The 14,112-nt window shown below is 39.6% G+C and overlaps 1 protein-coding gene across 1 annotated transcript in view; it reads right to left on the bottom strand.

The window, feature by feature from the left end:
- The window catches only part of SUV39H2 (SUV39H2 histone lysine methyltransferase), a 52,712-nt gene that overhangs the window by 24,145 nt on the left and 14,455 nt on the right, over positions 1–14,112 (bottom strand). The window contains exons 2-3 of the mRNA XM_073551285.1: positions 11,074–11,219; positions 2,630–3,301 (exon numbers count right to left, since the gene is read on the bottom strand). Coding sequence (XP_073407386.1) covers positions 2,630–3,301; positions 11,074–11,219 — 818 coding nt within the window. The remainder of the gene's footprint in view (positions 1–2,629; positions 3,302–11,073; positions 11,220–14,112) is intronic.

Raw genomic sequence — 14,112 nt, 5'->3', positions numbered from 1 at the left:
CCATTTTTTACCTGATGTGAAATCTTGGGCTAAAACAAAATGTGTGGTAAAAATGTAATTGTTTCTTTACTGAGCAATGGTATAAAATTCTGTGACACACCCATGATGTCAATATGACGACTGCACCCTTAGATAAATTTAGTGAAAGGGGTTGTTTGTAAAATGGGGTCACTTATGGGTGAGGGGGGTGTTCTGCTGTTTTGGCAACTCAGGGGCTCTCCCAGTGGGTCATGGCATCCACAAACCATAACAGTAAGGTGTAGGGTATTGGCGCACTCAGGAGACATTGAGTAATTTACCTGTATGTTCATGTAATTATTTCTACAGTTCTGGTGGTTGTATATCTTGTGTATCAATTCACGCTTCCCTGTACTTTGACCTATTGCAGCAGTGTTCAATTGTTCACCCCTGGTCATATATGTATATTTTCTTATGCTGCTGGCACATTGCACTTTATTTATACCTTTAAAAGGTACAATACATCTGTCTTCAATATCTGCGGTTTTACCTTCCTAAGTATTTTTGACACTTTTTTTTAAATATTTGCAAGCACCTACTGTGCCACCACTTGCCCATGTATTTGTTAATAAAGGCATTTTAATGTAAATCCAACTTTTATTGCCCTGTTATTTATCCATCCAACTGTGCCTGGGTTCTCTTTCACCTTTGGTTTCTATAAAACTAAAGGCATAGCCATAATGGCACTGTGGGGAGCTGTTTAAACTGATACCTGACATGAAGGGATACGCTCAGTGGCTGATGAATACTCACATTATGATGTTTTCATAAAATGACATCCTGTGTGCTTTGGGGCATGATGTGGGGGCAGAGTCTTCTACACCGCCTTCCCCACCAGCCTGCTCTGCTTCTTGGTCAGGTCATGGAATATTCAGTTACATGCCACCTTTTTAAATGGAATCAGTCTAAACTATTAATATGGGCATACAGGCTATAGAATGGTGAAAACAGTCCTCCCTGTGTGTCTCATATCAGATGCCTTGTTAATGAAAAATCATCACTTTAATAACCTCTTCCAGGCTATGGGGAGGACTCTGCCTCCAGAAGCTAACAGTGTCTTCGGCATGCTCGAATAATATGTTCGAGTCCCCGAGCCTGCAAGCCTCACGGCTGCTCCACAGGTGCAACACATGCATAGATTGACTAACAGGTAATTCCATGCATGTGATGAGGCTGTTGAACAATTACGAGATATGCAGTATTACTGGGTATTATTCGAGCATGCCGAAGACACTCTGTTAGCACTCGAGCATGCTCAGATAAAACCTTACCCAAGCACATTTGCTCATCACTAGTTAGTACTATTGATGAGCGAGTATACTCGTTACTTGGGAAATTCCTGATCATGCTCGTGTGATCTCCGAGTATTTGGATGTGATCGGAGATTAAGCTTCTGTCGCCATAGCTGCATGATTTGCGGCTGCTGGACAGCCTGAATACATGTGGGGATTGCCTGTTTGTTAGGAGATCTCCACATGTATTCAGGCTGTCTAGCAGCCACAAATCATGAGGCGGTGACAGAAACTAAATCTCCGAGCACATCCAAATACTCAGAGATCACTCGAGCATGCTCGGGAAACCTCGAGTAACGAGTATACTCACTCATCACTAGTTAGTACCTAAACAAAGCCATGACCAGTCTGCTACTCAGACCCATGTATGCCTTCAATGACATGAAGCTAAACTAAATAGCTGGGTGTAGGCTACCCAGGTGTAGCATTGGACATTTTTTTTTTTGACAACATGTATTCTTAGTGGCAGCATACAAACCCATTGTTCCCGTGTCACCCAATTAAACGACCGAGAAAATAAAAACACACATTCCTGCAAGCTCTTGGACTTGTATCACTCGTTTGTACTCACTACTGTGTCCTAGGCATCAACATCTAGCACAGGGAAATCACTTGACCACTGCTAGCCAGCGGCCCCAGATTGTGCAACCTGGACATTTCCAATGGGACGAAATGTGAAGGCTGCGGACACACACACCCCTGTTAGATGATGATGAGGCCCATTAACGCTTAAAGTAGGTGACAATTTATTATAAATTATTAATATATATTGTTAAATAAAAATTGTAGCCTTAAAAGAGGCTCTCGTCTTATTAAATGGGTAAAATTTAAAAGTGCTTATAAAACAAATTAATTTTTAAATTTATGTATTATTAAAACACTTTGTTCAAAAACAGATGAATTTTTAAACCTATGGTGCACAGCTAGTCACATAATTTACCAGCAATTCTCACAGGCGGTCGTTATTCCTAGGAAAGAAGCGTGCTCGCATGCTTTCTATACAAGTCTGCATGCACTGCTCTGAAACTGGGATTCTCCCATGTTGCAAGGGCAAAGGTGTGTGTGTGTGTGTGTGTGTGTGTGTGTGTGTGTGTATATATATATACACACACACATATATATATATATATATATATATATATATATATATATATATATATATATATATATATATACACACACACATACATACACACACACTTTTTTTCCCCCCCCCGACATTGGAGTATTTCTACAATCTTTCCGAGTATCTGACAGAATATCATACGATCACTGCTGACTGTTAATAATGTTGAAAGGTGGTCACATTGCATACCTACCTCGCCAACATATTCCATGACGAAGCTGTGTTTCTTGATTTTCTGAAGTGTTTTAACTCCCCAGCCACGTCCATTGTGTGTCCTAAAAATGCACAAAGAATAGGGAGGCCCTTTTTGTACCACACGATTTGGACAATCCGGACCACATTTACATCTAGAGTTGCATTCATAAATAGGCCGTCCAGGTTGGATCTTAATCTGTTTGTGCTCGTTGTATGCAAAACCAACCCCTGCTTCAGTAGGGCAACATTTACCAGTGAAGCAATCTGTACAGTCACAACCAACAATGGCTTCCCCCAAAGTGTTGACCCCAGGAGTGGCTTTATAATCGTTTATGTAATAGAAGTCTCTGGGGGGACCCTCCAGATCCACATCATTTTCTACAAAAAGCATTCCATTATTGTTTTTTTTCCTGTTCAGCTCTTCTTCCCATCTCTTGAGTGCAATTCGTTGTTTAGCCTTTTTGATTATATAGTCAGCAACCGAATGATCCAAACATTTAATGCTGTTTTTAAACACTTTTGTTTTACCAGGCTTTTGATGAGATAAATAGTTGAAGAGGTCACTGTAAAACTGCTTCAAAAGTGATGAACATTTAAGGTTTTGTTTGGGTTCCCATGTATTATGTGACTCTGGCCATCCCTTCCATTTCACAAGGAAATATTCAATACCCTACAAGAACAAGAAAATAGAGCTGTTATAATTTTTATGTTATGTAGCAAGCACAAACAATACAGAAGGCGACTACTGTCAAGTGCATGAGGCGAGTATCACCCGCACACAGATATTTACCAGACAGTTTTATAGACGTTATGGCTTATAAGGGAATCTGTCACCCCCTGAGACGTATATAACTTATTACTATGGGCATACAGGTAATAGAATGGTTAAAAAAGTCTTACCTGTATGCCTCATAGCTGCGTCTAGTTGTTGAGAAATTGAGTTTTAATCTTTTACATCAACGATTACTTCCAGGCTTTGATGCCTGGAAAAAAATCTGCCTTCATTATCATAACACCCTCCTCCCTGCACCTCACAGGGCAGTGACGTGCAGTTGTGGCCCTGTACTCGCGCTATCTGTACCTTATCTGCTCTATTGGCAGCGTCTTCATCCTTCTGCGCAGTAGCAGTGACTCACCGGTGCACGTGCAGAAGAAGGATGAAGAAGACACTGCCAATAGAAGAGTGGATAAGGTAATGGATTAGTGGTTAAAGCAGTAGCGCTGGGTTTAAATCTCACCAAGGAGAACATCTACAAGGAGTTTGTATGTTCGCTCCATACCTTCCGGGTATTATGGTTTCGTCACACACTCTAAAGCCATACTGATAGGAAATATAGATTGCGAGCACCAATGGGGACAGTGATGAGGTATTTAAAGTGCTGTGGAAATTATTGGTGCTATATAAGCAGGTAATGTAAATTCTAATGGAGGGTGCCTGCCTTCTGGCCCCTTGTATACGACTGCTCTTGTGTGGCTGAGCATGCACAATAAATCTTTAGATTCCTTTATCACGCTAGCCATGTATCTACTATCTAGGGAATTGGTCTTCATTCGTGGAAAAATCAATTGCATTTAAGTGGCTTCCAAACCTGTTTTCTCACAGCTTATTTGCCTGGCTTCAGCTGCACGGATATCAGAACATTTTCATTGGGATTAGAGATGCTGGCAGTGAAAGGGTCAGCACCTGCCTCTCAGACTCTGCTGGAGATAAGCTGCTACAGGAGAAGTTCTGATGACAACATCCAAAAGGATAAGCTCATAAGAGATGAAAATATATATAGTTATTGGTGTGAACAGCTTGAACCCACAGGTGTCCACAATTTTATAATGAGCTTTGAAAATGAAATTTTTCCCTTGAAACAGGAAATTTAGCTCAAAATTCCTCATTTTCACAATGGTAACAGAAGAAAAAAAATACAGGACAATAGATTATGGTGTCCATTTCCTCCAGAGTACACAGATACCCCTAAAGGTGGTCAGAAACTACTGTTTGAGTGCATGGGAGGGCTTGTAAGGGAAGGAGAACCATTTAACTTTTCAAATGCACGTTTTGCAGGACTAGACTGCAGAAGCCATGCCACATTTGGGAAGCCCCTGAAGTGACCCACAAATGACTCCATTTTGGAAAGTACAGTCTTCAGGGTACTCATCTAGGGATTTGATGATCATCTTGATCCTGCAATTGCTTCACAGACTGCATCCCTTGACGAATGTGTCTCCAGGGATTTAGTGACAATTTTGAATTCTCTGGTGAAATAAATTTTATAACAATGTGCTGTGAAAGTGAAATATGTTTATCCACAAAAAAAGTTGTTTTAGCCAAAAATTACCTTATTTTCACAAGGATAACAATGGATCCCATTATTTCTGTAATTTCTCCCGAGTACACCAATACCCCATATGTTGTTAGAAATTAACGTTTGGATGCACAGTAGGGAAGGAGCACAAATTTGGCTTGTATAGCTTGCATATGTCATGCTGCTATTCCAAAGCTCCTGAGGTGTTAAAAAAACAGAACGTTCCTGCTTCCTACAATTGATCCAATTTTTGGAAGCTACACACCTTAATAAATTAATCTAAGGATGGGATAAGCATATTGAACCCACTAGTGCCTCACAGCTTTTTAGAATATTGGCTTGTAAAAAAAAATTACATTTTTTTCCCATGTAAATTTTGCTTTTGCCCCAAATTTCTAGTTTCCACAAGGTAACAGGAAAAACTCAACAAGAAATTCTAACTTCCATTTTCTTCTGAGTACACAAATAACCCACATATGGTCAGAAACTACTGTTTGGGCACAAGACGGAGCTTGGAAATGGATACCCTTTTCCTGACTAGATAACATAGCACCTTCTGATAAAGCCAACATGAAATGTGCATCAAGGGTGTGCCCACTGGTTGATGCTGCATGGTAACTTTATCTTACATGACCGCCAATGCGCTTGTGTTTGTTATCTTTATGGAATTCTTCTACATAGAGGAGTATGCAGCATACTCCTCTCAGACTGGAGTTTAGATTCCATTTAGCATTTTCTTTCTTCTTTTAGATTATCACTGTTATTCAGTACTTTTTCTAATAAGTCCATTATTTACACTGTGGAGGAATGATGCTTCCATATGCCCGTTTGTTAGACAATTCCTGCATGAGTTGAAGCTGTTGAACAGCCATGAGACATGCAGGCTCGGGGACTCGAACATACAGTATTATTTGAGTACACCCAAGATACTTGGTTGGCACACGTGCATGCTCAGATAACGCCTTTTCCGAGCACATTCGCTCAGCACTAATGTAAAACATTACATTTATTTTTATACATGTTGCAGGCTACATGCTGGTTTACACTGCACTATGCACATTTCTCCATTTGTCAGAGATTTTCACCTTTTAGAAGAAATTAAATAATGGGTATATTATGTCAATCCTGTTATCTTGACTAATCATGCATACAACACTTGTAATTACTTAAGATGACATGTGACAATTGATCTTGTTTTAAAATTATCCCTGAATTTTAGACTTTAACAAAATTGTATCATATTGCAAATTAATAAAGTATGAATGCTAACAGAAGTTAAAGAGTGACTTTGGAACCATTGGTTTGTTTATTCAGGAGCCTGGATTAGGTACAGTGGTCTCATCATTCCTGTATATTTCTCATAGAAATACTATAACTAGAAAAAAACAGAATGATGGCTAGACAAATAACACACTGTTTTATTATTAAAAAAAAAAAAAAAAAAAAGTTAACCCCTTAATGATGACAGATAAAAGGTAGTTACTCCCCAGAGCTGCTTTTTATCAGCACATAGAAATAAGGTTATAGGCCCCCCCCCCCACCGGAAAATCACCGGGGTTTTGGCTACTGGGGGTAGCTGAGACCTCGGAGAATGATTCAGGTCGGTTTTTACCCATCAAAGTGGTGAAAAAAAAAATAAAAAAAATAGTGAATCAAGCTCTCCTTTATCACCCCCTTAGGTCAAAATGATAAAATAAAATAAAAAAAAAAAACAAAAAAAAACAAAAAACAAAACAACTACTTTCCATTCTTCCCATTAGGGTTACGGTTGGGGTCAGGGGTAGGGCTGCCTTTGACTCCAGCCAATTTTGCGTTCAAAAAGTCAAACAGTGCTCCCTCCCTTTTGAGCCCTGCCATGAGCCCAATGGATTTCCCCCACATACGCTGCATCTGTGTACTCAAGAGAAATTGCACAAAAAAATTTTGTGGTCCAATTTCTCCTGATACCCTTGTGAAAATAAAAAAAAAAAAAAATTGGTTCAAAAGTAATTTTTTTGTGAAAAAGTAAAATGTTCATTTTTTCCTTCCACATTGCTTTAGTTCTCGTGAAGCACCTAAAGGGTTAATAAACTTCTTGAATGTGGTTTTGAACACCTTGAGGGGTGGAGTATTTAGAATGTCACTTTTGGGTATTCTCTGTCATATTGACCTCCCCAAGCTCTTGTCAAATGTGAGGTGGTCCCAAAAAAAAAAAAAAAATAAATAAATAATATAAAATATATGTAAAAAAAAAAAAAAGTAAAAAAAAATAGGCAGCGCTCAAATTAAATGTGAAAAAAAAGTGGATACTTTACTGATCCTCAAGTGGCAACGTTTCAACGGTGACCCGTCTTTATCAAGCCCTTGATAAAGACGGGTCACCGTTGAAACGTTGCCACTTGAGGATCAGTAAAGTATCCACTTTTTTTTCCACATTTAATTTGAGTGCTGCCTATTTTTTTTACTTTTGTTAATTTGGCTGTTGGGACACTGCTGAATAGGTTTTGCACCAACTATTTAATTTTGGTAGTGCTGCCCTTTTTTTGATATATATATATATATATATATATATATATATATATATATATATATATACACACATACACACATACATACATACACACACACAGTTAGGTCCATATATATTTGGACATAGAACATTTTTCCAATTTTGGTTCTAGACATTACCACAACGAATTTTAAACTAAACAATTCAGATGCAGTTGAAGTTCAGACTAATAATAATTGTAAATAAAATGTTCATTTCTAGTACTTGGTTGAAAACCCTTTGTTGGCAATGACTGCCTGAAGTCTTGAACTCATGGACATCACCAGACACTGTGTTTCCTCCTTTTTGATGCTCTGCCAGGCCTTCACTGCGGTGGTTTTCAGTTGCTGTTTTGTTTGTGGGCCTTTCTGTCTGAAGTTTAGTCTTTAACAAGTGAAATGCATGCTCAATTGGGTTGAGATCAGGTGACTGACTTGGCCATTCAAGAATATTCCACTTCTTTGCTTTAATAAACTTCTGGGTTGCTTTGGCTTTATGTTTTGGGTCAATTGTCCATCTGTAGTTTGAAACGACGACCAATCAGTTTGGCTGTATTTGGCTGGATCTGAGCACACAGTATGGCTCTGAATACCTCAGAATTCATTTGGCTGCTTCTGTCCTGTGTCACATCATCAATAAACACTAGTGACCCAGTGCCACTGGCAGCCATGCATGCCCAAGCCATTACACGGCCTCCGCCGTGTTTTACAGATGATGTGGTATGCTTTGGATCATGAGCTGTACCACGCCTTCACCATAGTTTTCTCTTTCCATCATTCTGGTAGAGGTTGATCTTGGTTTCATCTGTCCAAAGAATGTTCTTCCAGAACTGTGCTGGCTTTTTTAGATGTTTTTTAGCAAAGTCCAGTCTAGCCTTTTTATTCTTGATGCTTATGAGTGGCTTGCACCGTGCAGTGATCCCTCTGTATTTACTTTCATGCAGTCTTCTCTTTATGGTAGATTTGGATATTGATATGCCTACCTCCTGGAGAGTGTTGTTCACTTGGTTGGCTGTTGTGAAGGGGTTTCTCTTCACCATGGAGATTATTCTGCGATCATACACCACTGTTGTCTTCCGAGGGTGCCCAGGTCTTTCTGCATTGTTGAGTTCACAAGTGCTTTCTTTCTTTCTCAGGATGTACCAAACTGTAGATTTTGCCACTCCTAATGTTGTAGCAATTTCTCGGATGGGTTTTTTCTGCTTTTGCAGCTTAAGGATGGCTTGTTTCACCTGCATGGAGAGCTCCTTTGACCGCATGTTTCCTTCACATCAAAACCTTCCAAATGCAAGCACCACACCTCAAATCAACTCCAGGCCTTTTATCTGTTTAATTGAGAATGACATAACGAAGGGATTGCCCACACCTATCCATGAAATAGCCTTGGAGTCAATTGTCCAATTACTTTTGGTCCCTTTAAAAACAGGGTGGCACATGTTAAGGAGCTGAAACTCCTAAATCCTTCATCCAATTTTAATGTTGATTCCCTCAAATGAAAGCTGAAAGTCTGAACTTCAACTGCATCTGAATTGTTTTGTTTAAAACTCATTGTGGTAATGTCTAGAACCAAAATTGGAAAGATGTTGTCTCTGTCCAAATATATATGGACCTAACTCTCTCTCTCTCTCTATATATATATATATATAAAATACAGGGTGGTCCAACAGTAGGTGGACAGAAAATGATAACATTTGATTTATATATAAAATTATATTTACTAACACAAGCATAACATTGACAATTAAATTTTATTCTGAACAAGAATACAAAAGCCCTTTAAATTTTATCAACGCAGGTGCTCAAACTGTTTTCCATCACAATTTGCACAGATCTGCCTCTAACGCTTCGACAAACATTTTTGCACAAGTCTCTTTGGGTATTAGTTTCCTGAAATGCATCTCTTATGCAATTTTTCTAATCACTGACACTACTTGGTTTTCGACTATAAACTTTGTCCTTGAGTACTCCCCAAAAGAAAAAATCCATTGGGGTCAAGTCTGGTGAACGTGTCGGTCAATCAAGTGGACCCTCCTCGGCCAATCCATTTATTAGGAAATGTTTCATTACCCTATTACACATACTGTCCACCTACTTTAGGACCAACCTGTATATATTACAGTATATATAAATACATATACACCCATATGTAACAGCACGGGGGGGTTGAATGTGTCTGGCATTTGCAGTGAATTCTGTAGGGCGGACAAGTTTTACTTCGACACATTGGTCAGGCGATGTTTATTGTTCTACATTGGTCGGCCACTGGATTGCTCAGGTAATTGTTTATTTACACATCACTAATTTAACTGTACTAATCCTAAAGGCCCTGTCTCACATAGCGAGATCGCTAGCGAGATCACTGATGCGTCACCGATTTTGTGACGCAACAGGGATCTCGCTACATGTGACACATAGCGGCGACCGCCCCCGCTGGATATTGCTGATCGTGCTCGAATGTTCTGGGCCATTTTTTCATCGTCCCGCTGGCCAGCATGCATCGCTGTGTTTGACGCCGACGAGCGACGCAGAACTCAGGGACGCAGGCTGGAATAGTTCATAATAGCTGTTGTGTGACAACGCACCAGCGATCCTTACCAGGTCGTATCGTTGTCGGGATCGCTGGTGAGTCGTTGAAGTGATCTCCCTGTTTGGCAGCTTACTATCGACCATGTAGCGACGCACCAGCGATCCCTACCAGGTTGTATCATTGTCGGGATCGCTGGTGCGTCGCTATGTGAAACAGGACCCTTGCTACTATTCTGAAGTGAGGAGGCCAAGACATTTTGGTTTAAAGAAAAAATCACAGAAATGAACGGGTTTCACATCCTGTTGTACCTGCTTTTTTTTGCTACGTTTTTGCGCCTACAAATTGTTTCCTATTTGGGACAAAATTCTGGAAAAACACTGAAAGTAGTGATATGCTGCAGCATTCAATAAAGAAGCAGTTTTCAAACTCAGGAAAAAAAAAAAAAAAAAAAATCAGTGTGTGCATGAGATTTCTGAAATCTCACAGCTTTTGCTAGCACTGTAAAAAGCAGCTTTTAATTTCCATAAAAAAAACACAGCTCAAAGTGGTTTATAGTTACTCAGCCCTGGCTATCAGATGGATGCCAGGCAACACCTAAGAGTATGTCCACATGACATCCTAATTCTGATGCTGGAGCCACTGCATATGCTAGGCGAAGCTGTTTCAGGAAAAAGCCAGTGATTTTTTCCTAAAGTGGCTTCACTTATTGAGCATGGGATGCACAACTCCAGTCCTCAAGGGCCACCAACAGTGCACGTTTTCAAGATTTTTTTAAGCAATGCACATGGTGTTGGAATTATCACCTGTGCAATACTAAAGAAATCCTGAAAACACGTACTGTAGGTGGCCCTTCAGGAGTTATGCATCCGTTTTAACCACTACATGGTTTCCGAACCATGAAGTACTTAAAAGCAGTAACAATAAAAGTGAACATGTGCACAGAATGTTGTTATGACATTCATGTGCATTATGAATATATATAGTTTTGCGGCGGTTTTGCATTGTGTGCACCATACCCTAGACATGTGTATAATGAATGAAATCTGAAGCCTCAATTACACAGCAATTATCTATACCAATCATATGCTGTACCTGTTCTATTTTGTGGTTACAGATATATTCCACGTCATAGTCTTTCAGATTCTTCCTAGTAATCCCGAGGCATTGGCAGATGAGCAACTCTTTTCGACATAATTCTTGAAGTGTTTCATTGGAAGCAAGGCATGGCACACACCAAGCTGTGAGGAGAGAGTGCAGAGAGACATTGCTGTATCAAAATAACACACACACACACACACACACTATGTCTGTATCCTTTTTTTTCCTCTGACCTATAGTAACCTATGAACCAGTGCACATAAGCGATTTTCCACACAGAGCATGCATTAGTATTCCCCATCTGCAGACCCGATCAGCCTGTTATTGTTTTTTTAATTCGACTATGTGAGCCATTCCTTAAACTAAAACAGTATTAATTCAACAGATTACAAGAGACATTTTATAAAAAATTCACATAGCTGAATAGTACAGCATGTAACACGAAACAGATAGTTAACACATGAGCCGGGAAAAACCGGATGAAAAAGCAGTCCTGCGTCCAGACATGGACATAAATGGGCTAAGAAACAAGAGGTATTAGTTCCTTAATTAGGATCATATCCCTTAGACTGTAGTATAATGCCATCAGAGAATAAATCCCAGTCACCATATAATACTCTTCCCTGTAGTAGATCCCCATACACATGTAACCGTGGCTAGTAAATGGATCCAGGTATATGGGACAAAACATGCGGCACAGAGTAATCAGGGGTTAATCTTACCCATGTCCTTGTCGGGTGTGCAGGAACGTGCCCCTACGCATGTTTCACAGTTACTTCCTCGGGGGGCTAAGAGCTATGATCCTAATTAAGGAACTAATTAATACCTCTTTGCTTCTTAGCCCATGTCTGGACGCAGGACTGCTTTTTCATCGTTTTTTCCTGGCTCATGTGTTAACTGTTTTGTGTTACATGCTGTACTATTCAGCTATGTGAATTTTATATTTTGATACTATTATATTAAAGACTTCTTTAATATTTTTGGATATTCTGTTATTATGGTGGTTATTGCTCCGCTTGCTTTGTGTTATGTATCAGGAGCTCCATACGGGATTTGTCTCCAAAAAGTCACTGAGGGTGACTCAAGAAGGATTACTATTATGTACTCTGTACTTGGGATCTTGTTATTTAGACATTTTATAAAGTTTAAAATATACAAACCTAGTAATTGCTACTATAAAGTAGTAATAAGTTACTTGGAAACACTCATAACACTGGTCAACACACAAAAAAAAAAAAATCACGCGGAAAGGTAATCTGTCTGGTTTATGGAGTTTGATGTGCTGATTCCAAAAATATGCTTAGTTTTGCTCTATCACAAAGTTTCTGAGAGAAGTATTTTTGTTATCACGTTATTTCTGCATTTTTAACCCCTTCACCCCCAAGGGTGGTTTGCACGTTCATGACCGGGCCAATTTTTGCAATTCTGACCACTGTACCTTTATGAGGTCATAACTCTGGAACGCTTCCATGGATCCCGGTGATTCTGACATTGTTTTCTCGTGACATATTGTACTTCATGTTAGTGGTAAAATTTCATTCAAATAACTTGCGTTTGTGAGAAAAACGGAAATTTGGCGAAAATTTTGAAAATTTCGCAATTTTCCAACTTTGAATTTTTATGCCCTTAAATCACAGAGATACGGCACACAAAAAACTTGATAACTAACATTTCCCACATGTTTACTTTACATCAGCACAATTTTGGAACCAAAATTTTTTTTTGTTAGGAAGTTATAAGGGTTAAAAGTTGACCAGCGATTTCTCATTTTTTCAACACCATTTTATTTTTAGGACCATATCACATTTGAAGCCACTTTGAGGGGTCTATATGATAGAAAATACCCAAAAGTGACACCATTCTAAAAACTGCACCCCTTAAGGTGCTCAAAACCACATTCAAGAAGTTTATTAACCCTTTAGGTGCGTCACAGGAATTTTTTTGAATATTTAAAAAAAAAATGAACATCTAACTTTTTTTCACAAAAAAAATACTTCAGGTTCAATTTTTTTTTAATTTTACCAAGGGTAACAGGTGAAATTGGACTGCAAAAGTTATTGTGCAATTTGTCCTGAGTACGCTGATACCTGACATGTGGGGGGAGAACGACTGTTTCGGCGCATAGCAGAGCTCAGAATGGAAGGAGCGCCGTTTGACTTTTTCAATGCAAAATTGGCTGGAATTCAGATTGGACGCAATGTCACGTTTGGAGAGTCCCTGATGTACCTAAACAGTGGAAACCCCCTACAAGTGACCCCATTTTGGAAACTAGACCCCCCAAGGAACTTATCTAGATATGTGGTGAGAACTTTGAACCCACAAGGGCTTTACAGAAGTTTATAACATACAGCGGTACAATTAAAAAAATCATTTTTTCCACAAAAATGATCTTTTCACCCTCAATTCTTATTTTTCCAAGGGTAACAGGACCCTAAAAGTTATTGTGCAATTCGTCCTGAGTACGCTGATACCCCATATGTGGGGGTAAACCACTATTTGGGCGCATGGCAGAGCTCGGAAGGGAAGCAGCGCCATTTGACGTTTTTGGCTGGAATGGAGATCGGACATCATGTCGCGATTGGAAAACGCCTAATGTACCAAAACAGTGGAAACCCCCCACAAATGACACCATTTTGTAAACTAGACCCCCCAAGGAACTTATCTAGATGTGTGGTGAGCACTTTGAACCCCCCAGTGCTTCACAGAAGTTTATAACGCCCGGGCGTGAAAATAAAAAATTCTTAAAACATGATCTTTTAGTCACCATTTTTTTATTTTCCCAAGGGTACCAGGAGAAATTGAACCCCAAAAGTTGTTGTCCAATTTGGCCTGAGTACGCTGACGCCCCATATGTGGGAGAAAACTACTGTATGGACACACGTCGGGGCTCGGAAGGGAAGTAGTGACGTTTTGGAATGCAGACTTTGAGGGAATGTTCTGCGGGTGTCAAGTTGCCTTTGGAGAGCCCCTGATGTACCTAAACTATTGAAACTCCCCACAAGTGACCCCATTTTGGACACTAGACCCCCCACG

This window comes from Dendrobates tinctorius, unplaced genomic scaffold (genome assembly GCF_039654945.1).
Source record: "Dendrobates tinctorius isolate UK_male_01 unplaced genomic scaffold, ASM3965494v1 ptg000174l, whole genome shotgun sequence".
Taxonomy (NCBI): Eukaryota; Metazoa; Chordata; class Amphibia; order Anura; family Dendrobatidae; genus Dendrobates; species Dendrobates tinctorius.
The sequence above is the reverse complement of the archived record's forward strand: the minus strand, read 5'-3'. Positions and strand labels throughout refer to the sequence as shown.